At 45.2% G+C, this 27,361-nt stretch overlaps 1 protein-coding gene across 3 annotated transcripts in view; it reads left to right on the forward strand.

Moving 5' to 3' along the window:
• GOLGA1 (golgin A1) overlaps nt 1–27,361 on the forward strand; it is an 804,100-nt gene that overhangs the window by 126,729 nt on the left and 650,010 nt on the right. For all 3 annotated transcript variants that reach the window (XM_069609438.1, XM_069609440.1, XM_069609439.1), the window contains one exon: nt 14,399–14,431. In XM_069609438.1, the coding sequence (XP_069465539.1) occupies nt 14,399–14,431 (33 nt within the window). The remainder of the gene's footprint in view (nt 1–14,398; nt 14,432–27,361) is intronic.

Below are 27,361 nucleotides of genomic sequence, written 5' to 3' on the forward strand. Positions count from 1 at the left end.
TGACCCTCAAAAAGACTGATGGTACCCCTTGCGCTACCTGGGTGTGTGAATGTTTGAAAAACCTGATGATTGGATTAAGGTTTACAGAGTGAACTCCTTTGAAGGAATGAGAAATATATTTTTGCTGGAATCTATTTTTGATGCCTGCTCTCCTGAGCTGAGATAGCGCTTGGCTGACTCAAGAGATTGATCTCAGGAAGCTAGCAAAGGCTGCTGATTTGTGGGTTGCCAGCAGGGCTACTCACAAGGATTCTGAGGCCACTCACAAAAAGGATGTGTGGAAATAGTACATGAAAGCTGACAAAGAGAATTCTAAATCCTCCCACCCAAAAGAGGGCCACAAACATAAGAATGGTAAGCCATTTGGGAAACCAGGCCAGTCTAGTGAAACCTCTGGTGCTAAACCAGAGGGAGGTCAGCAGAAGCCCACATGTGTCAAACCATTTGGTAAATGCTATGCTTGTGGGTCAACTAACCATCTGAAAGGGGATCCCAGATGCAAGTGTAAACCTTCAGGGGTCCACACTGCCTCCTTAGCCTTCATCCCTGAGGGAGAAGTACATGTGGCAAGTGGAAACTTTCATTTATTGGCCCAAGACCCCATTGGAGACTCAGCCAGTGTTTCTTTAGTATCCGTGGGTCTGTGGGAACAGCAGAATGTAGATGTGTATAACTCTATTCCAGATAATACCAAAGAATATTACAAGGACAATGTACCTGTGAATGGTCAGGAGACCCCTGCCATTAGAGACACTGGGTCCAGCATTACAGTAGTGGATGAAACCTTTTTCAAACCTGAGGATGTTCCTATGGCACCCTAAGGTCCCACTAAACTTGCTGGAGAACCTGTCCAGATGGTTCCAATACTACCAGCTCTCATCCAGTGCAACAATATGACTGTAGGAATACCTGTTAGTGTAGAAAATTAGGTGCCTGTGAGAGTCCTGTTGGGGAATGACTTAAAAGCTCTTGGAGTTGTATCAAGCACCCCAGGCCTCCCAGTAATAGTAAATGGGACCAGACTAGACTGGCCAGAGAGCAAACTTTGAATGAATCTCAATGGGAAGTTACGGAGGTACCTATAGCTCCCAGTCCACGGGATGAACAACCGTCTGATTCCAGGAAGAAAGAGGCAAAGGGGAAACCCAAGGACTCAAGAAGAAAGAAAAGTATCACACCTGTGCACAAAAGGACATCCCCGAGAGGACAGTCCAAGGTCATAACTGTGACCCCTCCACCAGCTGAGTGGAGGACCAACCAGAGGATGGTGAACCAGTTACTGGTGAATCAGAACTGGAAGAAGCCCTTCCCCCTGTTGGAGATCTGGATCATAAAGACCATCCTGAGCAGCAGACTTTGCTTGCAGAAAGTAGCCTCTGTAGGGCAGACCTCAGCAGAGGTCAAAGTATCCTACTCTTGAATGACTTTGCCAACAGGCAGCTTCCCCGCTGGATGGGCAATAGCCAGGGAAGCACAGGCTGTACTGGGAGGATGGCCTCCTTTACAGTGAGCATATTGCGTCTACTGCAGGGGACTACAGAAGACTTGTAGTACCTCAGGAAGTGAGACCTCAGTTTATACAGTTAGCACACGATAATCCCTTAGCTGGTCACTTAAGTTTTAAGAAGACCAAGGAAAGGATTTCTCTGTATTTCTACTGGCCTAAGATGGAGTCTGATGTAGATAAATTCTGTAGAAGCTGTCACACTTGTCAGACTTCTGGCAAGAGTGGAGCCTAGAACGTGGCACCCTTGGTGCCCATCCCAGTGATGGAAGTTCCTTTTGATAGCGTAGGGATTGACATTGTTGGTCCCGTAGACTCTCCCACATCATTGGTTGTGGTAGACCATTCTACAAGGTATCCTGAAGCAATACCTATGAGGACTGTTACTGCTCGGTCAGTGGCTAAGGCCCTCACTGGTATTTTTTACAAGGGTAGGTTTTACTAAGGAGGTTATCCCGGACAGGGGGACCACTTCTATGTCCCACTACATGCAAGCCATGTGGAAAAACTGAAGTGACCTACAAGTTCTCAACAGCCTACCGTCCCCAACCAATGGTTTTGGTGGAGAGGCTTAATAGAACTATGAAGAGCATGATAGGCGCTTTTGAAGAACCCCTTACAAGAAAGTGGGACCTTCTACTGCCATGCCTTCTCTTTGCTTATATAGAAGTCCCTCAGGAAGGGGTTGGCTTCAGCCCCTTTGAACTCATCGATGGTCATCCGGTCAGAGGTCCATTGGCCCTAATTAAGGAAGGGTTGAAGAGTGCTCCTTCGCACAAGTCAGTGAGAGTCACTAACTATGTGTTTGGTCTCCGAAGGAGAATGAGACCCATGATGACAGAAGCATCTGATAACTTGAAAGCAGGTCAGGCTCTGGTTAAACGTTGGCATGACCTGAAGGCCAACATGGTTGAGTTTACTCAAGACCAGCTAGTTTTAGTTATGGTGCCCTCAAGGCAGAGGGCCTTACAGGACAAATGGATTGGACCCTTCAAGGTTGTGGGCAAACTTGGAGAGGTCAATTATTTGGTGGGCTTGGGCAATCCCAAGGAGGCCCCCAGGGTCTTTCACACCAACCACCTAAAGGCATATGTCTCTAGACCATAACTAGGAGCTTTGCTTCTAGCCTCTGCTCAGGAGGAGGAGAGTGAACCTCTACCGGACCTCCCCAGGGCACAACCCTTAGATGGAAAGATAGGAGTTAATCTCTCTTCTGATCTGACTGTGCACCAACAGGAGGAGTGCAAAGCTCTGTTAAATCAGTTTGCTTCTCTGTTTTCAATGACACCAGGCTTGACCCCTTGGGGCCAACATGATATACTCACTGGTGACTGTCTCCCTGTTGAGAACAGGGGTTACAGAATGTCAGTACATGTAAGAACCCATGTAAAGGAAGTGGTCAAGAAGATGCTTGATCTTGGGGTAATAGAGCCATCTACAAGTCTATGGGCTAATCCATTTGTACTAGTACCAAAGGCAGGAGCCAAGGAGTTGAGATTCTGTGTGGACTATAGAGCTCTTAATGCAGTCACCACGACTGATTCCCATCCTTTACCTAGGACAGATGAGCTGGCGGGCCAGGTTCCTCAGTACATTTGACCTAACCTCAGGCTATTGGCAAATAGCTCTTACAAACCATGCCAAGGATAAAACTGCATTTGCAACCCCAGGAGGCCTCTACCAGTTTAAGGTTATGCCTTTTGGATTACATAATGCACCTGCTACATTCCAAACTATGGTAAATCATGTTCTGAATGGGATGGAGGACTTCTGCATGGCATACTTGGATGACATTGCAGTGTTCCGCCCTATTTGGAAAGAACATCTTGACTACCTAGGATATGTATTGCAGGCTCTTGAGCAGGCTCAACTGACCATAAAGGCAGGTAAGTGTCAAATTGCTCAGAGAAAAGTGGTCTACCTTGGACATGGGGTCGGAGGAGGCGAAATAAGGACATTGCCTAACAAAGTACAAGCTGTACAAGACTGGGCCAGCTCTACTACTCAAACCCAAGTGAGAGCCATTCTAGGTCTCACAGGTTACTATAGGAACTTCATAGAGAACTATGGGATCATAGCTTCTCCCTTAAATGTGATCGCCTCACCGAGATTCCCCAAAAAGGTCAGGTGGAATGAGGAGTGCACCAAGGCATTTGAAGGACTTAAAGCCCTTTGTCAAGCTCCAGTCTTAAGAGCTCCTGACTACAACCAATCCTTTATTGTACAAACTGATGCTTCCAATACAGGGATAGGTGCAGTTCTGAGTCAGCTGGATGAGAAAGGCAGGGAACCCCCAATCTGCTTCATCAGTAGGAAACTGAAGGACCCTGAAACAAGGTTGGCAACCATAGAACGTGAATGTTTTGCCATTGTTTGGTCTTTGAATAAGTTTAGAAAATACTTGTATGGATCTACTTTTGTGATTCAAACAGACCACCAACCCTTGAGATGGTTAATGCAGATGAAAGGGGAAAATCCTAAATTATTAAAATGGTCTATCCGCCTTCAGGGGTTTGATTTTACCATAGAACACTGGTCAGGGTGTAATCACCAAAATGCTGATAGTCTCTCCAGAAAGTGTAACCGACTGAAGTGATGAGATTCACCCAGTGGTGGATTAAATCCTCCTGTCCCTTAGTCTGGGAGGGTGCAGGGGGGGAACGAGTGTTACGGAGAATTCTCAGAAATATACTAATTCCTCTCTACCTTAGAGACCCCCAGCACTTTTGCTGGACTCGAGGGCTTTTTAATTTTCAACCTGGTGCGCGTGAGACCTTTTTCCCCACTCTCTCATGTATTTTACTGCGATTTAAACTCTGTTTCTCTTTTGGTTTTTGGAGTCTGACAAACTCCATAGGCATCATCTTTTTATATTGTGACACATAGCACCTTCAGTGCAGTGGCATAGGGAACTCCTTCAGATTTCCCAAAGGTTTAAATACCTTCTCTTGGTGAAACTACTGTTTCCAAGTGAAGTAAGTGAAGTGAAATTGAATTTACTTACATGTTGTAACTTTCTAGACCCAGCACACACTATCTTACATTAGGGTGCTGGAGGGGTTACTTGGTGTCCCCTTTGTCTAGTTTCTCATGTAACCATTTTATGTTACCCTTTCTACAATGAATGGCTTGTGGCAGTGGTTTACTTTTAACTACCATTGGGAGTTTATTTTACTGCGGGCTGCGTTTGCAGCTGCAGTGAAGCATCCATGGGTGCCTATTTTGTCAAAATGGTACCAGTCTTCTTTTTTTTGTTGCCATTTCTTGCTGGAAAGGTCCTTCTTGAGATTTATTCTGTGCGCCAAACTAGGTTTGGTCCCTTTGTCCGTTTTGTCCTTGGCGGGCTTCACAAGTGAAGCCCGCCTCTGGCTCCAGTATCTCGGTCAAGAGCAGGAAGTGAGGGAGGTGCCCGAAATTCCCTGTGCTTAATCCCCTTGGTTGCAGGAATGCACCAAAAGGTGATTGGCTGGCTGGCTGTCTGTCCGGCAAGGTCAGCCACCCTGCTGTGTGATTGACAGCTAGGCTGGAATGAATGGGAGAAACCTGCATAAAAGTGAAGGCTTTTTGTCTTGGAGTCAACCACTGGATGAAGGAACCTGAAGAAGAACTTGGAAGAGGTGCCTGCTGCAACCCCTGGACGGTTGGCTTGCCCATTGAAGCCCTGCTGCTGTGCTGAAGCTCTGAATTCGCCTCGACTGGAGATGCCCTGCAAGGACGACTTCTCCCCTTGAGTTGGTGGGACCAATCAACCCCAAAGTGAACTTGTTTGGACATTCTCTCGAAGCTGGCTGTACTTTACCTGCTGCTGGAACCGAAGTGACAGCGAGTGGATCGCTTTTAAGTCTGACCCGAGCACCAGCAAGATCCTCCAGACTTCCCTGAGGCAGGACTGACCAAGCCTGATCCACCTCAACAGAGTGCTGGACCCCAGAAGCAAGAAAAGTCTGAAGTGGTGTCCGAGAACCGCAGTGTTGCTATTTGCTGTCAGACGTGAGGAGCTGAAACACCGAAGTGCCACTGAATTGAAGTTTGCACTTTGCTGTCGCTGATCGTCCTGTTGTGTTGCAGCAGTCCCCAGAGGTCCTCCCTCTTGTCCCCACGACTGAGGCACAGTAACAAAAGGATCTGCAGAGCCACACAGGAACAGAAGCCTGGTGGGACCATTTCTTCTAAGCAAAGGTACTGTACAGTCTGAGAGAACTTACCTCTTGTCTTGTATCCTTACTTGTTCTCAGTTGAGAACTGTCTTGGGTCCTCCTGTAGAGTTGCTTGCATCTTCTACACCTCTCAAGCCCCCCAGTTTGTGTCCCTACATTGCTACAAAGACTTCTAAAACATTGTGAAATACGTTTACTTGCCTGCAAGAAGTGCTTCAGCTCACATAGACTTTTGCTAACTTAACATTGGCTGGCCTGGCTCCCTGGAAGACTCTTCTTCCCTCTGGCTTTGTGGTTCACCTTTCCTCCAGGAAAGGGTTAATTTGCTTTGCGTTGGGGGGGTGGGGGAGGGTTCAAACATACTTACCCACAGAATATTTGTGTGTCTCTCGTTTTATCCTTAAACCCTTTTCTTTGACACCAACTTTAGTATTGCTCTAAATGTACCAGTGATAAGTTAATGTCCACAGTGCCCTAACTATTTAAGTCAGCTGAGGGTGTAGGAAGTGTCTGTGTGCCATCCCAAATGGGTTCTTGGTGATTTAGAGAAACTAAGAGTGTGCATTTTGGAGTGTATTTTTGTGTTATTATTACATTGCCCCTTCTGAAGAAGGCTTATTCAAACTCACTGTTAAATTAATAATTGTTTATTCAAGAAGCCTTGTGTGTAGAGTTTATTTGGATACTTGTCACTGTAAATCTCTGTAACCACTCTACTGCTCACATTGACTCCTCTTGAGATGAGCCTGGCTGCTCGGCCACACTACCAACCCGTGTAGTACAGACTTATACCAAAGGTTGGGTTCCTATTGCCAGGAGGCCAAGGTTGTTGTAGTGCACCAAAAGGGTACTGCACCAAATCTTGCCTAGCATTGAAACATACGGGAATTACTTGTACAGAGCACTTTTACCACACTCTTCCCTAACTGACCCCGCGGGGACAAAGTTACTGGTTTAATGATGTTGCACTATTTTAGATTACTAATAGCAGTGAAAGCACATATTCTAGGAATTGCGATGGAGCAGCCCACCAAATTACCAATGATGAAATATATTATTTCTCCTGCAACCGCGCGCATATGGTAGCTAGATTGTGAAACCTGGCTATGAAGTCATATAATGAACTGACCCCGGGGGAAGGTCTAGATGGAAGGCAATGTAGGGAGATAACCTGACGCATGATGCGTGGAATGCAGCTTGTCCTTTTATAAGACCAGTCTTATAACTTATCGGCACAAATTAATTCATTTTAAATATTTGCACCAGGTCTGTTATACACTAATAAGCTAAATAAGTAATCGCATGCTAGTTGATTTTCCCAGTTGCAAAGGTGTCATTACTGATATTTTACTCTTATGAGTTTTTTAAATTATTTCCAACAATTTTGAAAACCGGTAAAAGCAACAGTAACTGAAATTACTGTGTTGGAAATACAATTGACACCACAGGTATGGCTGTTAGGACAGCTTGAAGACAAGTTAGTGGTGAAAATAAAATGTGTCTGACGCCCCTAATAGCCAGAAGGATTGCCATGCGTTGGGTTGAGTGTGTCCAAAGCACATGAAGGATACATTGTTGGCAGATTTGATTTATCAAAATACACACAAGGATACAGATATTATTGCACCCTAAAGACACCTGGTGAGATTGAAGGCCATATTTGTCAAAGGTTGCTGATAAGCATGCCAATGCAAATGGTAGCCACATGATCAGTAATTGAAGTCTTTTACATGTTATGTGGCTGAATGCCCTATAAAGCAGATAATATTGTGAGAGAGACAAACTTTGATGTTGCTCTCCTTCTGGATGATTTCGAGATGGCAAGCAGTTTTTGCCTCAGTGGTTATTTAATAATTACAAATAAGGTTGTTTTCGCTCTGTTCACAAAGAGATGCAATTGCAGGCTGCAACGTTTATTAGATCTAAGCATGTCATACTTGTTGTTTTGTTTGAGGAAAAAGAATAAAGATATAATCTCCAAATGCAGAATGACTGTAGCTTTATTTTCTCCATCATAAATGGAAGACAAGTGCCAGAATACTGATTGATATGAACCTAAACTACTTCATCTTGGTTTTCCTATTGTATTTTGAAGATTTATGTATGCACCAAACAAAGTGTGGTAAGTACACTTGCTTATAGTTACTGATGACACAGACTTGCTGATGAAGTTCTAGAGAATATCAGAGCATTTTGTGTGTTCAACTGCTAGACCTGAAAATAAGCTCTCCAAATGATCCACAGTCACTCAAACAGCCTTCATGAAAAGAAAGATATGATATGATAGGTTATTTATAACGTGCTTAATACCCAAAGGTTTCTAAGCGTGACTCGGAGATCAAACCCGTGTTGCTCTGTGTCGTTTTGCTTCCAAGCCGAGCACGTTGCCGCTGAGCTATCCTCCCGAGACAAAGAGCAAGCAATGGGCTGAATAATGTCATGAGAATGTGAGAAGGCAAACCTTTTCACTGGACACAGCTCAGTAATATACAGTGAAATAAGATGACCTGCCCGGGATCACACTATCGTCTGATGGGAAAGCCAGGCCATGAACCTTGTAGCTTTGTTTCCAATACCTCATATTCAGCTACTTAATTTCTTCTCCCAACAAAATCATTGTTCATTTGCGGAAATGGGTATATGGGTGGGAACCCCCCGCCCCTCTAAAAAGAAAAATGGAAAAAAACAGAGGTAAATCAAAGCAATTTTGTGAAAGTAAATGACATTACCACTTTGTAATTTACTTCAGCATAAAGAACATAGAACTGTTTTTACGACCCTCATTAGAAGGACGGAGCTCTAGACTTGCACCATTCTGATGCTTTATTCAGTTTTAGAAATGACGCTTTCTGGTGCAGGTATGCTGTTTATAAGCACAATAGGTGTTACTATGATCAAAGTTTATTTACTGAAGTTTATCAACCTCAAAGCGAGGGTAGGCTGAGTCTGTCTTGCCAGGTTTTTGCATTGTGATCTGTCAAATGGACAGAGATCTCTGTAGCAAAGTCCTTTACAGACTGGTCTATCTTCCGAACCATCTTGACCCTCTTTCTACTTAATATATTCACATTAAAACTTTGCTTATTGCACGTGAGCATTGTAATTTTTTCAAAGAAAGATCGAAACGCGACTCAAGTTGTGCCGTATGAACACAAACTTTACTTGTACAGTCATCTGATATTTGTATTTCGCCAGCTTCGTTGTTTCAGAAGGTTTTTTTCGGCAGAGGGCCTTGTGCACAAGGTCGTGGCGTCGATGGCCCTCGTCGGTCTCCATAGCGTGTCGACATCACCAGTCGTATAAGTAGCTTGTGCCGTGCCCGTTGGCTTCAGTTTTTCCGTTAGCTTCGCAAATGAAGTTAACGGCGCGCTTCATATTTTCCTCAGAGAAAATGTCTTCTTCAACCCCTTCCACTCCTAAGACTGGGTTTAAAAAGTGTCGACTGTGGTTCCAAAATGTCGATCACTGACCATCACTGTGTCTTTCCTTTGGTGCCTGGGTTCGGACCATCAGCTGTGGCTCCTGTCAATCGATGACAGAGAAAGCTCTTCGCGAACAACAAGGTAAACTAGCGGTGGTGCATGAAGCTTTGAGGGCCTCTTCGAAGGCCGCTTTTAAGAAGCATAGACTCCGATAAGCATAAACATTCGAAGAGATCCCGATCTAGGAGTAGATTGAGACGTTCTTTGTCTTCTTCTAAGAAGACTAAGAGGAGAAATAGATCTCCTTCCTGTTCGTCAGACACATCTACCAAGAGGGTCAAATGTCTGACTAAGTTGGATTCTCCTAGGAAATGGGAAAACAAATGATGAAGGCCTTTAAGAATGTGGCCCGACCCCCTCAAAGAAAGCTTGTAAGAGCCAGACCCCGGTCTCTCCCTTGGACGACGCAGGAGAGTCAGAAACTACTAAGGCCAAGTCCAGTAGTAAGGAGGAAACTCGACTATCTCGACCCGACGTTAAAACGTCGAAGGCTCTTCGAGATTCGAGTGATTCCTCGGTTACGGCTAGAAAGCATAAACCGTCGAAGCACTCGACGAGTTCACCAATGCCATCGGCGCCGACTACCTCGACGCGAAGCCAAAGGAGGTATTGGCTCCTTTATCGACGTCAACCATTTCGAAGAATCCTTCGATTCCCTTGAGGCAAATTCTAGAACAGGAAAAAAGGTATATACCTTTACTCAAATCAGACTTGCCCATGCGCTCCCTTTTTGAAGAAGAAAGTGCCTCAGAGGAAGAGATTTCTCCATTTGGAGTAAAATTTTGTACTAGAAATGTGCCAGAGGAATTCATTGACCCTGAGTCAAGATTGAGAGACCTGTGTGACACCCTTTACTCTGCCAGTGGCATTGATACGTCACCTGAGTTAGAGTTTCAAAGATCTGATCCTGCAGAACATGCAAGTACCGGGTATAGGAACTTGTTGAACAGAGTTGTTGAATATATGGGTTGGGTAGGTCTTTACCAACCTTTGAACAAGATGACATGACCGATATCCTGGACCAGGGCACCCAAAAGGACCCAGTTCTTCCCTTTTCATAGGGCTCTTCAAAGAACAGTGGTTGCAAATTGGGAGACCCCTGAGTCTGTTGCAGCAGTCAATAAAGACTTTCCCTAAAAATATAGGCCATCAAGCACTGACCCTGACTTTCTGAGTAAACGCCCTACGCCGGAAAGTCTAGTGGTACTAGCTGCTACCTTCACGAGACAGTTAGCTTATTCATCTATCCCCCCAGATAGAGAGGAAAAAAAGGTGGATGCTTGGGCCCTCAAGGTATTTTCCTCGGGCAGCATGGCCCTTAAATCAGCAAATGATACCTGTACCCTGGCCAGGTTTACCCATAGCCTGTGGGATAGCGTAAAGGCGGCGGCTGAACATATTCCAGAAGGCGAAGAAAGGGAAGGCTTTCTGAATATTGTGAAAGATGGTAAGGAGGCAATGCGGGAATGTCTCCAATCTGGATTAGATACTGTTGACGGCATCAGCAGATCCATGGCTGCAAGCACAGTACTGCACAGATTTGCGTGGTTGAGGAAGTCTGGGTTTGCACCAGATGTACAGGCCAGGCTACTCAACATGCCTTTCGACAGCTCGAGGCTGTTCGGCAGTAAAGCTGATGAGAGCTTAGAAAAACTGCAGACATCCAAGGCGGCGGCGAAGTCACTTAGCACCTCTTTGCGACAGCCTCAAAAACCTTATTCGGGCTCATCTATCTGGAGAGGTCGTTCTTTTCAATACTACTCCTCATTTGGTAGAAGAAGACGGGCCGCACAGAAAGGTAAAAGAAATTTCCCTCGTAGTTGATAAGGAAGAGGTGCGAAATCGGCCTCAGCAGCAGCATCTTTGCCCTCAGCCGCTCCTGCAGCCGCCTCCAAATATCTCTCAGACCTTAGTACACAGACCCCGGTGGGAGGCAGAATCTCTCAGCATCTGAGCGAATGGCGGGGTATTACTTCAGATGCTTGGGCACTGCAAACAGTAGCCCAAGGTTACTGCCTTCCCTTCCTAAAAAGGCCTCAGAACCATCCACCGGGAACCAACTCTGTCAAAATTCCAGATCCGCTCCTGTTGCAGGAAATCTTAACCCTGCTAGAGAAAGGTGCAATAGAACATGTACCTGTAGCGGAGAGGAACAACGGTTGGTACTCCCCTTACTTTCTCATCCCAAAGAAGGACGGAGGACTGAGACCCGTCTTGGACTTAAGAAGTTTGAACAAGTTCCTCATTAAGGACAAGTTCAAGAACTATTTAGAACTAAAACCTTGAGTGTAAGTGTTACTTGGCTACTTGTAATTTACAGATTTCATTTGTGCAGCTCTACAGCTCACATTTACCCCTGTTGAGATAGGCCTGTCTGCTCAGTCACACTACCAAGTTGTGTAGTACAGACCTATACCAAAAGGTGGGTTACCCAATACCAAGCATATACGTGTTGTGTAGTCTCACAATTCTTACCTATCCAGTCAACACATCACAGGATGTATTGATCAGATTGGACCATAATGGTCAACAACAGCCAGGTAGAAGGTGCAGAACCTTAGCAGTGCTCTACGCAGTATTGAGACATGTTACTATTATTTGTGAAAACAATGTGCACTGACTTGTTAGATTTGGGGTGGGAGGGCAGGTATGAGCTTGTTTTTTGTCCTCTTTTTAAGATGTTGCTGTTATTCTTGTGTGAGGGTTGGAGTGTCCAGAAAAGCTGAAACGTGGCCCTGCAGTACTTGGATTTTGTGCTAACCTACACACAAGCGCCTAATATTGTGGACATATCGAGGGCAATATTTTCATTATTTTGTAGTCATTCCCTATGATCATATCTGAGTTGTCATGCAGCTCTTTAACTGGATAAGTAGCTTGGCTGGTGAAGGCAAGCGTCCCCAGCAGGCACGATCCTCCCCGCAATGAGAGACAATGAAGGACTCTCCCAAGTCGGGAATAAAGCCAAGACAGAGTGCGGGTGAGCTTAAGTGGGAGTTTATCAATCAGAATAGGGCATGCAAAGAACTCTGCAAACTCCGAGAGCGCTCTGTCTGACAATAGCAAAGACAGGCGTATATATTTACAAAATACGTCATAAGAACCTACATACTATAGGGGGCACAAGTTAGATGGGATTGGGTGGCGATGACTAGCTATAGGTGCTGCTGCGATGTGGTTGGCCTTGGCTGGAGAACGTCACTGGTCAGCCTCGTGGGTTGGGCTGGGCCTGGCAGGTCGGCTGAGTTCATCCGGGCGGTGTCGTTGTGCCATCGCGGCCAGTGTCAGAGATGAATGTCTTTTCCTGACTTGTTTGCCCTAGGCCATGCACACCGCAGTCATTCAGTCATTGCAATATTATCTTCTTTAGTAAATCTTCCAATAGGTTATCCTACAGGTTAATGCAACACAGGAGGAATGCACCTTGTGAGGGGTCTGATGGTCATTCATCAGGGCATGGTTACCAGTGTCCTGTTGACCGGAGCCATAGGTTGAGGGGCTAAGCTTCAGGGCATGGGACGGGCGGTACATGCCTTCCTGTCTTGTTAGATGTGGTTATGAATGTGCCGCTGTGTGTTGCCACAGTATTGGGTGTCCTGATTGCACAGGGCCATAAGTCTAAGATGCTCCGGTGGGTTGTGGGGTTTACGAGGGGGCGCCTTTGGAAGTGTGTATTCAGGCAGAGGTTTACTGCTGTGCTGTAAATAATGCAGGTGGCGGGCCGTGGCCTTGGGTGCTGCAGAGGGGGCTTACAAATCTTTGAAGCGGCTCCAGTCTGGTTGGGGGAGGTGGAGCAGCGCGGCGCGGGCCTCTGCTCTCATGTTTGGCAGTCTTCGCAGGGTGGGAGGGGGAATGGCCTTGCACATATTCACAAAGGTATCTTCCTCGTGTGTTGCCGGCACAATCATTTGAACACTTTATAATATGTGTTCGAATCACTTGAAAACATACATTTCAACTTTGCTGGATGTGTCTCGATTATATCCAGTCTGAGCACCTTATTCGTACACTATGTTTTAACGATTACAGTATTTAGTTATATGCATATACATTTGCAGTAAGTGAGGTAGTAGTGTGGTTGGTGGAGTACATAGAAAATGACCCGCCACTGTACGTGACGGTGGTGGCACATAAGGGGCTTAGACATACACACATGACAAGTGCATTCTCGCGCATCCTTCACATGAGCCCTCTGTATGGTTACATTTGTCTTCTCGTGTACTCTAGCAGCATTAATTCGGTTATGGCTCAGCACCATGGAGTGTAAGTTTCCCAGTGATACATATAACAAATAGACCCCTGGAACGTTCCTTCATTGTTAGTACCCAACTGCAGTGGTGTGGGCTCGTCATTGCTAATATCATGGAAGCATGCTTTCTATCATGGTTATACATTTTACAGGTTTTTGTAATATAAGAGATTGTGTGGAGAAATGCACACTTTGCAAGTGGTCTTAGCATTAATATGTGGGGACTTTCTACCATCTGATGACCATTTTACCGTTCTTTTCATCGCCCAAGCCCGCTGGCCGGGTCATGCTGGGAGCGATGATACACTGCGGAAGGTGAACTGTTACAATGTTAATGTATTGCGCTAGGTCATGTCCGTCTTGTTCGTGGGAACGGGCTCGCAGCGGATCTGCCAGGGTGCTGCGGCAACAGGGATAACTGGAACTCTCCGAGGGTGGGGGCCGCGCTACAGTGCGCTAAGCTCACACCATCTTTATTAGACAAAATGGTTTCTGAGGCCTAGCTAAATTCAATACGTGTGGGCAATGTCTTCAGCAGGTGAGCCATCCACCACCTGGGCCCTGGCGGTAAGGAGGGGACGCCCAATGAGCCATGGCCCTCACCTGGGGTGGAGATGTAGGCAAGGGGGGTCTTTTGGACCACTCCTCCCCTACACTGGTTAAGCATTTGCTTCAGAAATCCGTGATCCACCTACAATTACAGGTCTTATTCCTGATGGGCTCCACTCGTTGACAGGGTCATTCTGACAGGGTCATTCTGTCTGGCAGTTAAATTGGGTAACAATAACACCTATCATTACAAATCTTAAAAGTAGGAGGAAGCAGGAATTAATTGGTGTATAAAACCATGGTATTATGTTGTTATTGCCACCAGTGGTTACATTTATACCTTGCAAACAGATGTCCTAACTAAAAATCGTGAATTTTCTTGGCAATTCCAAATAATTTTGTTCTACAAAATTTTTAAACTGTTTCAATGTTAATGCGTTCCTTTTGTTTTTGGCAGGAATGGCAAGAAAAGTTGGGAGACCTGGAGAAGGTGCGTTAAAAACACTTTTATTGCTTCTTTCTGGTGTATTTTAAGGGTGCAAGTATTTATTCCCAGGTCTTGTGTAGCCTGAAAATGCAAAAAGATTGCTTGTAGGAGATGCATACTAGACTGAGAAAACAGTGGTACAACAGTTAATATTGACAATGGATTTGCTTGCAGATTGAAAGAAAAAAGTGTTTTGTGTAAGCATGATCGTTCTCTGGAGTGATAATGTTCTGAAGTGGCCCTTCACATCACACTGAGAAAGTTTAGAGGGGTCCAATGCTTCCAGGAGTATTTAGAAACAAATACAATTCTTGATCCCTTGCCAGCTGTTTTCTGACCTATGCCCGGATCTGCATATGAACATAGTATTCCTTACATCTTACATAGCAGGTCATGTAGCCCTGAAGCCTTTTAAAAGCATCAAAAGCACTATATGGAAACGAGAAAGGACGTAGGCAACATGTTTACAGCTAGGTTCAAAAGAGAAACATGGGGTGACCATGAATACGCGGCCGTATGGTCAGTTGTAACATGGTGAGAATTGACTGGGTCCGAGAGGTCCTAGGCATGTAGTTATTTCCCTCAGATGACAAATAACAAATAACTATTGTTTTAATCAAAATAGTTTTTTGTTTATTATCCAAATACACATGTCCTGAAAAAATCGGCTCTACAAACCAAATACAATACATCCCACCCAGAACCATTCATTCATCACTCATCCATCCAATAATCATATTTGCAAAAATTGAATAAAACAAGGTGATACTTTGTATATACCACAAATAGTAAATCAGTCAATTGCAAGTTCAACACTCAGTTATTTTACAATGTGCCCCTCTGTTGGTTTTCGGGTTTTTTTTTTAAAACTGTTGTCAACATGTTTCGGTTAAGTTTTCATACGAGGAAGAGACAGTCCCCTCGTGTATTGACTTAGTGTTTAACCTTCTTCAGGACAGGAGAGCAATCGCCGACTTTGGCGTTGTCTCTTGGTAAAAAAACCAAAGGTGAGCGGTGTTTGGCAGGAGAGCCTTAAATCTGTTAACCTCCTCTCAAACATTCAGGGGCTGGTGAACCGGTGTGATGGAGTAGATCCCGTGGTGAATACTTCCAACAATGGCGCTTCACATAATGGATGCCTGTTACTCTCAGAAAGGAAATTATTCTCTTTCTTCTAATTTCCAATTCGAAACTAGTGCCAATTAATTCATTAAAGCAACTGTGTCTTTAAATCACTTAAGACAGCCGTATGTTAAATCGCTGTTCCGGCTCACTAGCAAGAAGTGTAGCAAGATTTACGGCCGTGAACCGAAGGGCTGCCTTGTAAAGGCGAGAGCTGGAAACCAGGACTCTGCTGTGCAGTCAGGAGTCTGCGCTTCTATCGTCTGCCAAAACGCAGACTCCTGACGCTTCTATCGTCTGCCAAAACGCAGACTCCTGACTGCACAGCAGAGTCCTGGTTTCCAGCTCTCGCCTTTACACGGCAGCCCTTCGGTTCACGGCCGTAAATCTTGCTACACTTCTTGCTAGTGAGCCGGAACAGCGATTTAACATACGGCTGTCTTAAGTGATTTAAAGACACAGTTGCTTTAATGAATTAATTGGCACTAGTTTCGAATTGGAAATTAGAAGAAAGAGAATAATTTCCTTTCTGAGAGTAACAGGCATCCATTATGTGAAGCGCCATTGTTGGAAGTATTCACCACGGGATCTACTCCATCACACCGGTTCACCAGCCCCTGAATGTTTGAGAGGAGGTTAACAGATTTAAGGCTCTCCTGCCACACACCGCTCACCTTTGGTTTTTTTACCAAGAGACAACGCCAAAGTCGGCGATTGCTCTCCTGTCCTGAAGAAGGTTTAACACTAAGTCAATACACGAGGGGACTGTCTCTTCCTCGTATGAAAACTTAACCGAAACATGTTGACAACAGTTTTAAAAAAAAAAACCCGAAAACCAACAGAGGGGCACATTGTAAAATAACTGAGTGTTGAACTTGCAATTGACTGATTTACTATTTGTGGTATTTACAAAGTATCACCTTGTTTTATTCAATTTTTGCAAATATGATTATTGGATGGATGAGTGATGAATGAATGGTTCTGGGTGGGATGTATTGTATTTGGTTTGTAGAGCCGATTTTTTCATGACGTGTATTTGGATAATAAACAAAAAACTATTTTGATTAAAACAATAGTTATTTGTTATTTGTCATCTCTGGTCTAGTTGGCCTCATTCCTTTTTGTATTACAAAACTGCCTGAGGGGCCATAGACAATAATCAGGCCTTCCCTTTTCTCTACCGTTATCTCCCTCAGGCCTCACTGTCTGCAGATAGGCTCTCCTTCTCCCCGGTGTATTCATTTACTTGCTTTGGTAAGTTAGACTCAGAAGGAGGCCAAGAGGTCCTGGTTCAAACTTGTGTTTTATTTAACTTAAGAAAAATGCCTAGTCAGCCCCATCTCTGTGTGTCTTGGCCATGTCTAAAAAAAATAATAATAATAAATGGTGCTCTTCAGTAATTCTTACAAACCTAACTCAGTTATCTGTTCTAAAAGCCTAATCTGACCTAAATACTGACCATACCACTGATAAAAAGGACCAACAAACAGTTGACCAGAAAAGGCCTTTAAAGGATTTCATCCTCAATAGCTGATTTGGTGGTTGGCTTCTCACCCCACCCGAATGTGTCTCTGGGAATTTCCAGGCCTTGTGCCTGGCAGGACAGTTCAGAGTTCCAATTTGATTGTCTTTTAAATTGCTCTTGTTTCCTTGTACAACTGTCTTTGATTATGGAACTTAAATAGTGGTTTCTCCACTCTGGTTTATCTCAATCAACCATGGGGTTGTCTGTCTTGTCACCTTCTTGTCCTGCTTCCTTCATCCCTTTTTAGGGTCTGGATGCTTTTTCCCTGCCGTGTATTGGTTCTTTTACCCCTTCTTGAAGTCCTTTTGGTTTTCACCCTGCCAAGGGTCTTCTGATTTCCCATCTCAAATTGGGGTATTATGGTTTTCTTCCCCTTTTTGGGGTTGTTTGGCTTACCCTTTGCCAAGGGACTTCTGCTTCCTTACTCTGATGTGGGGTCTTGGCTCGTATGCCCTTCTTGGGGTCATTTGGCTGTCACCCAGCCAAAGGTCTTCTGCATTTCTTACTTTGCCGTGGTGCGCTGGCTCTCACCCCCCGTCTTGGATTTGTTTGGCTTTCACTGCACCGAGAGCATTCTTGTTTCCAACCCAGCCATGGGGTATTGGGGCTCTCCATCCTCCTCTAAAGAACCATTGTGTACCTTCTGTATCATGGTGGCATTTGTTGGGAGCAGGGTTTGGTTCTGTCCAGCATTCTCTGTATCATTTTGTTTCATCTGCCGTCTCTTTGGTCGTAGGTTTGTTGGGCGTCTGGGCTTCGGTCAACCGCTTTCTGTCTGGGAGGTGCTCTTCAGATCGCTCAGTCGAGTCTGACTGACTACAGACCGCTCCTGAGGCAGCAGAGTTCCGCAGGGTCTTTAGCTCCTCTGCACCAAACTCCTTCATTGTCAAGCTCTCGCATGTCTCTGCCCTCCATGAGGCTGGCCACTCTTGCGGTTCGCTCAGCGGGACTGACTTTTCCACCTTTTTCCTCCGCTAGTGTTGCTCCTTTGTCATCTTTACAGCCCTGGCAGAAAGGAGATTAAATGAGTCTTTCATTCTGTGTTTCCCTTAATGGCTGTCTGCTATATGGGTTTGAAAAACACAACAGCCATTTCTAAAGCGTCATAAATACAATTATACGTGTCCTATCACCATATAGCCAACAAACACATGGGACATTTCACTGAGGGGGGGAGGATTAAATCCCTTTCTGGGGTTTTCTTGTCCACTAAGGGGGGAGGGGTTCACCCCAGTCTGATCCCGCTTGCCCTGTCCCCTAGCGGGTGTTGAGTTTAGCAGGCTCACCTCCCTTCTCCCAAGGAGGGTGGGTCCTCCTTGGGGAGAAGGGGCGCATTCCCTGGATTCATCACACTGCAGTCTGTAGCTAAAGTGAATTAGAGAATGGTAGTCTTGCCCAAGTCCATGGTGGCATGTTAGGTAAGATTTTTCATAGGAATGATAAATCTTCCTGACCTGTGTCAACCCCAGAACCTTTTGCGTTACTGGTAGATTATTTGTCTTCCTACCTCTGTAAGTGGGAACCTTTTTCCACACTCACAGAATCTTTTACTCTTTTTATGGGTGTCATTTTTTAGACTCTCCGTAGTGTCTTTTAAAAGTTATCCTCTTTTGACAACTTTGTTGGCAATGAGTGCCTGTTGTTGCTGGGTTGTCATAGGGGCTCCCCTTTTAACTTTCTCTGGCTAACTTTGAGAGAACTACAGTTCCCAAGGGTAGAAAGAATCTTTGGATCTCTTTTACATGTTATTTGATGAAACCAGCACACCCTACCTTATGTGGAGTGCTGGGGAGATGCAATGTATACCGTTTCACACTAAAACTGTAACAATTCAGTTACAGGGACAAGCTTACCTTTAATGGCAGGTGACAGTAATACCTTTTACTAATTTGGTGCACCTTTACCGCAGGCGGTGTTCACATCAGCAATAAAGGCCCCCAGGGGTGCTCATTTTACCAAAATGGCAGCTGTCTCATTATTTCGCCATTTTAGTGTTTCTTGTCCTTCCTTCTTCCTTCCCCTGGCATCCAGGGCAGGAAATTCCTTTGTATGATTTTTACCTTCGGCAGGAGTCCCCTGGACTACCCGCCCAGGCTCCAGTCTGTCTGTGAAGGCAGGAAGCGAGGGAGGAGTCCAAAACTCTGCAGCCCTTTGTCTTTCTCCTTGCCTGAATGGGGACATATCCCAGTGGGGGGGCTGGCTGTCCTGATCGGACAACCAGGCAGCCACTTGTTGTAAAATGCAGGGAGAGAATGCAGAGGTTGTGCTGTAATTCCTGTTGAATACTCCGAACCTGGAAGCTGAAGACAAGTCGACCACTGGAACCAAAACCAAAGAGGATGATGAAGGAAAAGCAGCTGAGACGATTTACAGCAACCATAGAGCCTGCGGTAGAGCTTACTTCCAATCGACCTGGGGACTCAGAAAACGACAGCCCAGAGCCCGGTGAGACCCACTACACTCGAGAAGACCTGCATTTTGAGCCATCCCACGCCATGCTGCGACCTTGCGGGGCTGCAATACCAAAATACCCTGGGACCTCGAGCCATTGTGCGGTGCATGGTCTTCCAAATTCCGAATCTCTCTGAAACTTCGTGGGCATCCTGCTGGATCTCCAGAAGCACGATTCCAGTCCGAAAAGTCCCCTCACCAGAGTGCTGGAACTTTGTAACGAAGAGAATCCGACCCATGATATTCTGTCTTGTGTGCTCCTGAAAAGGCGCCAAATCCAGAGAGCCTCATCCAGCTGCGAGAAAAACCTTGCCTGGAGCCTTGCACTGTTGATCACTGCTGCAAAAGTCCCTTCTAAGGTCCTGTTTTCAGTCACCACGACAAGGAATCCAGGATCTGCAGCCAAGGTGAAGTCCTCCTGCTGCAAAATCTTCTTCTGTGCTGAGATACTGTGCAAGCTTGGGTATTTACTTGCCTTAAGTCTCTTGTGATTCCTGTATAGTTTTGGGGTGTTTTCTGTGATTGGGAGCCCTCTTGTCCAGTTCACCCAGGCCCACGCTGGAATCCTCCTAGGGTGTCTTCTGTGATGCCCATGGATCCTCAACTAACTTTAAAGTAAAATACTCACCTGTTTGAACAGTCTTCCTTATTACCTTTGCTACCTAAGAACCTATCCTGACACTGCCTGTTGGACACTAGATCCTAGTGACTCTCCCCCCGCCCCCCTCCTTCTGCCACTGAGAACACTCAACCTCCAAGAATAAGGGAAAGAGTTTTAAAGGATTGGGCCTTTTGCCTAAAAAAGAGAATACGTGTTTAAAAGTTACTTACTTGCAAAAGAAGTTGGTTGGTAATTGTAACTCTGAGAGTGAACAGTTACAAAGGTTCTTACTTACCTTGAATGCGTGTTGCACTGTTCTGAAAAGTATATGTAACATCTTTCTTTCCTTGGAAACATTTTCACCATTCTAACAGATGTAAGGGTATATTACTCACCTCGGATTAGGTTGTGCCTCTTCCCAAAAGTAATGCTGTTGGTTTCACTTTATTATTCCTGTTAGGATAATTGTATGAGTGTCCTCAACTGGGTCTTGCTTCCTCTGACTTGCAGTTAGCCTGTCCAGAATAAGTCGGCATTAGGTTTTACCTACCTAGAATAACGTTGAGTCATTCATAAAGTTTAATATTGGGTTTTGCTTTCCCTGGTCTGTTTTAGACGGACACAACACGAGTCTTGGGTTTACACCTGCCTTTTAAGTTGCTTGTAGCTCCTGTAAAAAAGTGTATAGGTTTTACTTACCTTGATTAATAACCTGTGTTATCCTAAAATGAGTTGGAGTGATTGCTTCCCTTTAGTCTGTGAGCTGAAAAGCAACTGTAATTGAATATTACACCCCAAAGTCCAACTCCCCTAGAATAACTGTTATACTGTATCAGAGTTATACGTTTATACTGTTCCTAGTTTCTGTGTTTCACTAGATCAGAAAAGTATATTGTCCAGTTGATATGACTATGTGATTTGTTGCTGAGCGTCATGGTACAACTGGTAGGGTCTACTACCATTGAATTACTGAATGTAATCTGAAAGGAAGCATTGGTTTTTACTCCCCAAGAATAGCTGTGACCCATACTGAGTGTGTATGAAAAGGATTGACTTCCCTAGAACTACTGTTAGGTGTGCCAAATAAGGTTATATGCTTTGGTCTGTGTACCTACAAACATAGTGTGTTTTTATAATTGTGGTTATATATAATGTGATAGTACTTATTTCCCCCAAGATTGATCTGGGCCTACTTGTATTCAAATGAAACATTTATTTTTACAATACATAGTGTTTTGGTGTTTCTCTGGACCATTTGTATTACAATTTCATTTGTACTGATTCTACAGCCCTCTCTCCCTCCTAAAATGAGCCTGGCTGCTCTGTCTATGCTACCATGAACTCAGGTGGCACAGCCTTATACTAAGAGTGGAGTCTTGTACTGTCTCAGTTGAATGATATGATAGGTTATTTATAACGCGCTTAATACCCAGATGTTTCTAAGCGCGGACCCAGGGATCGAACCTGTGGTGCTCCGTATCATCTTGCTTCCAAGGCGAGCACCTTGTCTACTGAGCTATCCTCCCGAGAGGTTTTACTAAGCCCTTAGTTGGACTTCAGAAAAAATGTCCTAACATGTCAGTCCTAACAAAAGACAAGGCCGATATAGATATTCTCAGGGTGCTGAACATGCTAATCCCTTTTGAAACTCTCTATGAAGTTGACCATTAACTACACTTGGATAGACTTAAAACATCTTGCATACCGATGGCGGAGAAGAGGTAACCACTGTCCCTTATTATTGATCATCCTTTTTTCCGATTATGCGCATGGTACTACAGAGCTTTGCTCTGCCTCTACTCTTTCAATCTGCACCTCCTTCCATTTGTTAAATGCATGCATTTATTTGGCATAATGTTTTACAGCTATGACGGTCATGCTCAATATTCAGTCCAATTTACAGATCGTCTTGTGCTTGCAGAAACCTTGAAACAGTCCCTGTATAGCCAGATATAACATGAAAATGAATCCCTTTAAGACATACATTTCAGGGCTTGGCGTATTAGGCTGATCTTTCTCAGCCCTGTGTACCATATGCAAGGGTATCTTCCTAATACTAGGCAAATGGGATCTTCGGAGGCTGTTTCATTAATCCAACGAATACCAATTTTGTCAGAGTAAATACGTTAAGTGGGAATAGTAGTTTTGCATTTGTGATTTGATTGATACATTAATTTTTAATGCTTGTGATGGAATTTCCTTGGGGGGCACGGGGGAGAGGCTAGCATAACAAATAGTTTGTGCAGTAAAGTTAAAGATAAGTAAGGTAATTAGCACACCATTGAGTATGGATCTATAAACCAGTAAGGGGCACCACTTGCACTGAGACACAAGTTTTGGGAATTTTTTACAAAAGTACTACCTGTGGTAGCAGTTAGGAAAAACCCACCTTGGGTGAACAGGGTGCACTGCTTAGGGTTGACTGGTGCACTGCTTAAGGTTGACCTGAACTTTGCAATGGTTTGGTAGAAATGGCTGAGCAGCCAGGCTACCTCTGAGGAGGGAGGAGGGCTGTAGTGAGGTACAAAGAACTCGGCTCCTACACTTAGTCCAAGAAAACACTGACACACTTAGGAGTTATGTAAAACATAGTTATTGATTTTATGCACTAAGGCACAATGTTTTATCATTCAAGTCAGTTAAGTACTATAACACAGTAAAACAATAGAAAAGCACTTGCAATAGTCTTTAGAATAGCTTTTCCAGTAACAAATCACGTAGTAAAACCATCTAAAACATAAATGCAAACTTTTCCACAGTTGTATAACTTTTAGTAACTTTGTTCCATTCTTAAGAGTCAAACTCTGTCTTATCAGATTCTCACAATGTCTTATTCAGAGAGGGCACTGTGCAACCATTAACCAGTGGTTGAGCAAGAAATCGGAGTACAAGGTTGAAAGTGGCAGAGTCCAGCAGGATCTCTTCTGGGTTTGCATGTAAGTAAAGTTAGGTTCATACAGCAAGGGAATCAGGATGTTCCCTTGTAGGGTTGCCCCAAGACCAATATCCTAAGGCCGGATTAGACTACAATGGGTTGCCCAACCTAAAGTAACTCTATAGGAGACATGGTGAGGTGCGATACACATGCTATCTGCAGCCCCCAGAATCACAGGATTGGCAAGAAAAGCTACAGGTAAGTTTTACTAGGAGCATGACAGTACCTTCAAGTGAGGAAGCAGTTGCTGTAGGACGGTTCCAGCGGTGAGGCAACAGCAGACCTGGTCACAGGTTTCTCTGTCTTTGCGACAGAAGAAAAAAGCGACTTTGCTGTATCTGGCAATAGCTCTCGTGCAGACGGATGCCCAGCAAAAGATCTTCGCGGTTTTGGCTTATTGGTGCCTTTTTCAGGCTCAGTTGAAGGATGGTTGTCAGGCCAGTAGACTCCTCCCCTTTTCCCTGTCCTCATCTCGTGCGAGGGGACTTTGGGTAGCTGGCTTGAGTCACTGCAGGCTTGGAAGGATGTTCACAAAGTCGGGCGATGATACATAGCACAGTGACACAGGACTCCGGGTATAGGTGGCCATGGAGGCCCCAGCTCTTCCAGGGATGGCGCAAAATGTAGTTCTTCTTGGAACTAGTTGGACCCACCAGTCCAAGGGAGGCAGTCGTCTTCGGATATTCCCTGTCTCTTAGAAGTTGAGGTCTGACAGCAGGGGTTATTCAGCATGATTTGGTGGTCCCTGGAAGTTGCTGGAGACGTCCTTCAGCCTTCTTCTTCTGAATAATCTGTTCCAGTGGTTGACTCAGAGTTTCTGCTCTATTCAGGAATACTGGCTGAGCCCACCAATCATGTACCATGCACCATTCAAATTTGGGGATGGCTGTCCAATGGGGATAGCCAGCATCCCAGTCTGAATTGGTTTCAATCAGTCACACTGCAGGACTAAGGACCGAGGAGTTTCGGTCTACATCCCCCACTTCCTGTCCTTGCAGTCACTCAAAGACCCTTTGCAGACTTTGTAAGGGAGTCCTGGTGAAGACCGAAACCAGAGGATCCTCCCCCACCCAGAAAGATAGAAGAAGCCATCAGAAAGGACAAGTCATCTTTGTAAGTGCTTTGAAAAATACAGCCACCATTTTGGGTCAATGTTGTCACTCGTGTCCCCCATCACAGCTGCGAAGACAGCCTGCGACAAAAGTTCACAAAAAGTTGCGTAAAAGGTACACTGCCACCAGCCTGAAATGAGGAATTGCCACAGTAACCTAAACGTTACTGGAAAGGTATATGTTTGATTCCCTCAGCACTCCATGGTGGGGTGTGCTGATCTCACAAAGAAAATACTGGTGGGATAAAAACCATCCCCCTGCTTTGCTAACAGTCTGTTAACCGAAGGAAACTAAAGAAACAAAGTGGAAGCTCTAAGAGCTCCTAGCAACACTGCACAGAAAATGCTGTGTGGTGCTTCAGTAAAATGTAGATGCCAGAAAAGTTGGAGAAAAGCTTGACTCCAAAAGAAAATAACAAAAAGAGGTAAAAAGGGTTCCCAGTATCGGAGTAAAAGGAGTGAGTGTGGCTATAGGTTCCCAGTCACTCAGGAGAATCAGTAACACATCCAGAGCCCAACAAAATTTGTTGGTGAGACTTACAGGTGGAAACCATTACACACAAAAATAGAAATCTACTGTAACACCGTCACAGGTATTTAGGCTTTACTCAGTTCTTTGCCTATGTTCAAAGTGGGAGGAAGATTGTTAATCATGTAATACAGCCGTAAAAAGAAAATACGGCACAGAATTTAAAGTTGATTCAACATTTTTTTTAAAAATATCTTTTTATTGATTTTTAACAACAACTTTCCGCCTCCTTCACGATGCACTCCCTCCCTGTTCCCACTCTCCCCCGCCCCCCACCCCCTCTACTTCTCCTCCCTCGGGTCCTCATCTCCTCTTAGACCATATGGTATTGTATCGTAAGGTTTCATTTGGGACAGTTCCAAAAGTCTCAATCATTGGGGACACCATTGGTCTCTGTAGTCCTCTTTTAGGAATGCCAGGGTCTCCTCCCAGTCATCATTGAATTTGGGCAGGTTGTTGTTCATTGCATAGGTAGCCCATTCCAATGCCACAATGTCCCAAACTTTCCACCTCTGGGCTATATAAGTAGCATCGCTGCCAATGTAAGCACCACCCTTGCTTTCGTTTGACTCCCCACATCCCCCTTCCACCTCCCCTCCCCCCAGCCCCAACAGGGCCATCCCCAGGGAGCCCCTTTCCCCCCTCTCCAAAGACCCGGACCTTTGTCTCATGGACCTCCTTCCAGAATGGTTCCATTTTCAGATATCTCCACTAGATACCTGTCACGACCCTCGCCCAAAACCCCCTCTGGCAAACCCATTGGCCAGGTGGAGTCAGGACTCGGGCCTCTAGAGCCTGGCATCCTCTTCAAAAACCCTCATGGGGCCAGTCCTGGCGCCTATGGCGCCAGGCTCCTACACCATGATCAACAATGTGCTTGGGGAACTACTTTATTGTATTGTCAGCCAACATGGAGGCATCCACATAGCTTGGTTCCCTAACAACCAAGCTATGTGGTCTAGTGTTTTGGGTGTGGCAGGCCTGGAACAACTTTCCCTGGTACTACTTTACCTGGGCTATATAAACCACACCCTGACTGCAGAACAAGCTTCGTGTTACTTTGCAGCTTGCAACGTGACACTCACCGTGTCCAGCTATTCCCTCGAAACTGGGAGAAGCAGAACCTGCAAGGAGACAAAAGTAACATCATTAGCAGCAGCATCTTACCTGCAGTCTTCATCTTTAAACACTCGCAGCTACTGAGAACAGCTTCCTCGAATCTGCACGCCTCCCGGACAGACCGACCTGAAAGAGGAAGATGGAGGCAACATCAAAGAAAGCTGTAGAGACATTTACGAATTATGAACTGCTCAAAAGGCTTACCTTGCTGGTCGCCTCTCGGCTGGCACCACTCCGGACATTCCACTCATGCTGAAGAACACTGCAACCTACAAGGAAGGAAAACGCAGGTTAGCAAAGGCAAGTCTTCGCTGCGCTGCGCATACTTTACCGCATCACAGCGCTTTTAATGCGCCATCATTTACCAGCGGGGCTCAACGAAGCCAGTTCGCCGCACTGAAGCTCTGCATACCTAAGGGAGAAAAAGGAGACATTTTAAACAAAGAAAGGCATGCAGGATAGCAACAAAACTAAAGAACAGCAATAAGACCTACCTGAACAATATCAAACAGGCCGGCGTCAGTGAAGTAACTGGACCTCACTCGCCCATGAAAGACAACGTGCCCCTGCAAAGAAGGCAGGACGGAGAGCACGCCTAATTCTACCACAAGGTGAGGAGAGGGCGCCAGAGGGACTGAAAGCATATGGGGGTGGAGGGAGGATACTTACCCCAGTCGGTCAGTCTTGAACACAGTCCTCCTGTATTTTCAGGCAGAACCTTCCCTGCAGACCACATCAGGGCAAAGCTGAGAAGCATACCAGCGAGTAACCCGGCTGGGTGGCGTCCCTGTGGATACCAGGTGAGTGTAACAATACGTGCCCCTCCACATCCTCTCCAACATTCCTGCAAGACCTCAGGATAAATCTTATGAAAGCAAGCCGGCGTAAAGTGGCAACCATATAATATCTTATACAAGGCTTCTTGTAATTGAGCAACTCTGGCCACCTTTGGTATCAACTTCCACAACTGTTCCCTGTCGTCCCTACTAATTCCCTTCCAATGATCCTCTCCCAACGAGCCATATAGGGCCATGAAGCTCGAAGAATGGCATTATCCAGGATTTTATATAGATTCGACACCAGACCCCTAGACCCATCGTGTGTAGTCAAGAATTTTTCAAATGGGGTAAATTGGCGGGTGGGCGCCAATCTAATCTCGGCGGTCTGAAGCCAATGCCACAATTGAAAATATCGATGTCTCTTTTTCACCCACCCCAAAGTTCTGCTTGCACACTTTGGGCCTCATCACGAGTTTGGCAGTCGCGCTATTACCGCCGGATTTAAGGGTCCGCCAAATCAGGGCTTTGGCGGATTTCTCCCCAGCTCTGAGCTGGGGGGAAATCCACCAAACATTCGCACTATTACCGCCGGTGGGAAATCCGCCGGCGGTAAGAGCGCAAAAATTCCCCATTGAGTCCAATGTACATACATACATGTCCCGGATGACCTGGCACCTTCCTTCCTACCACTATCCAAATGCCCCCTCCTCCATTCCAAGGGTGAATTTCAAGTTATTGAAAATAGGGATAAAAGGGGACAT

The sequence above is a fragment of the Ambystoma mexicanum genome, chromosome 8, assembly GCF_040938575.1.
Source record: "Ambystoma mexicanum isolate Mex_15411 chromosome 8, UKY_AmexF1_1, whole genome shotgun sequence".
NCBI classification, from domain to species: Eukaryota; Metazoa; Chordata; class Amphibia; order Caudata; family Ambystomatidae; genus Ambystoma; species Ambystoma mexicanum.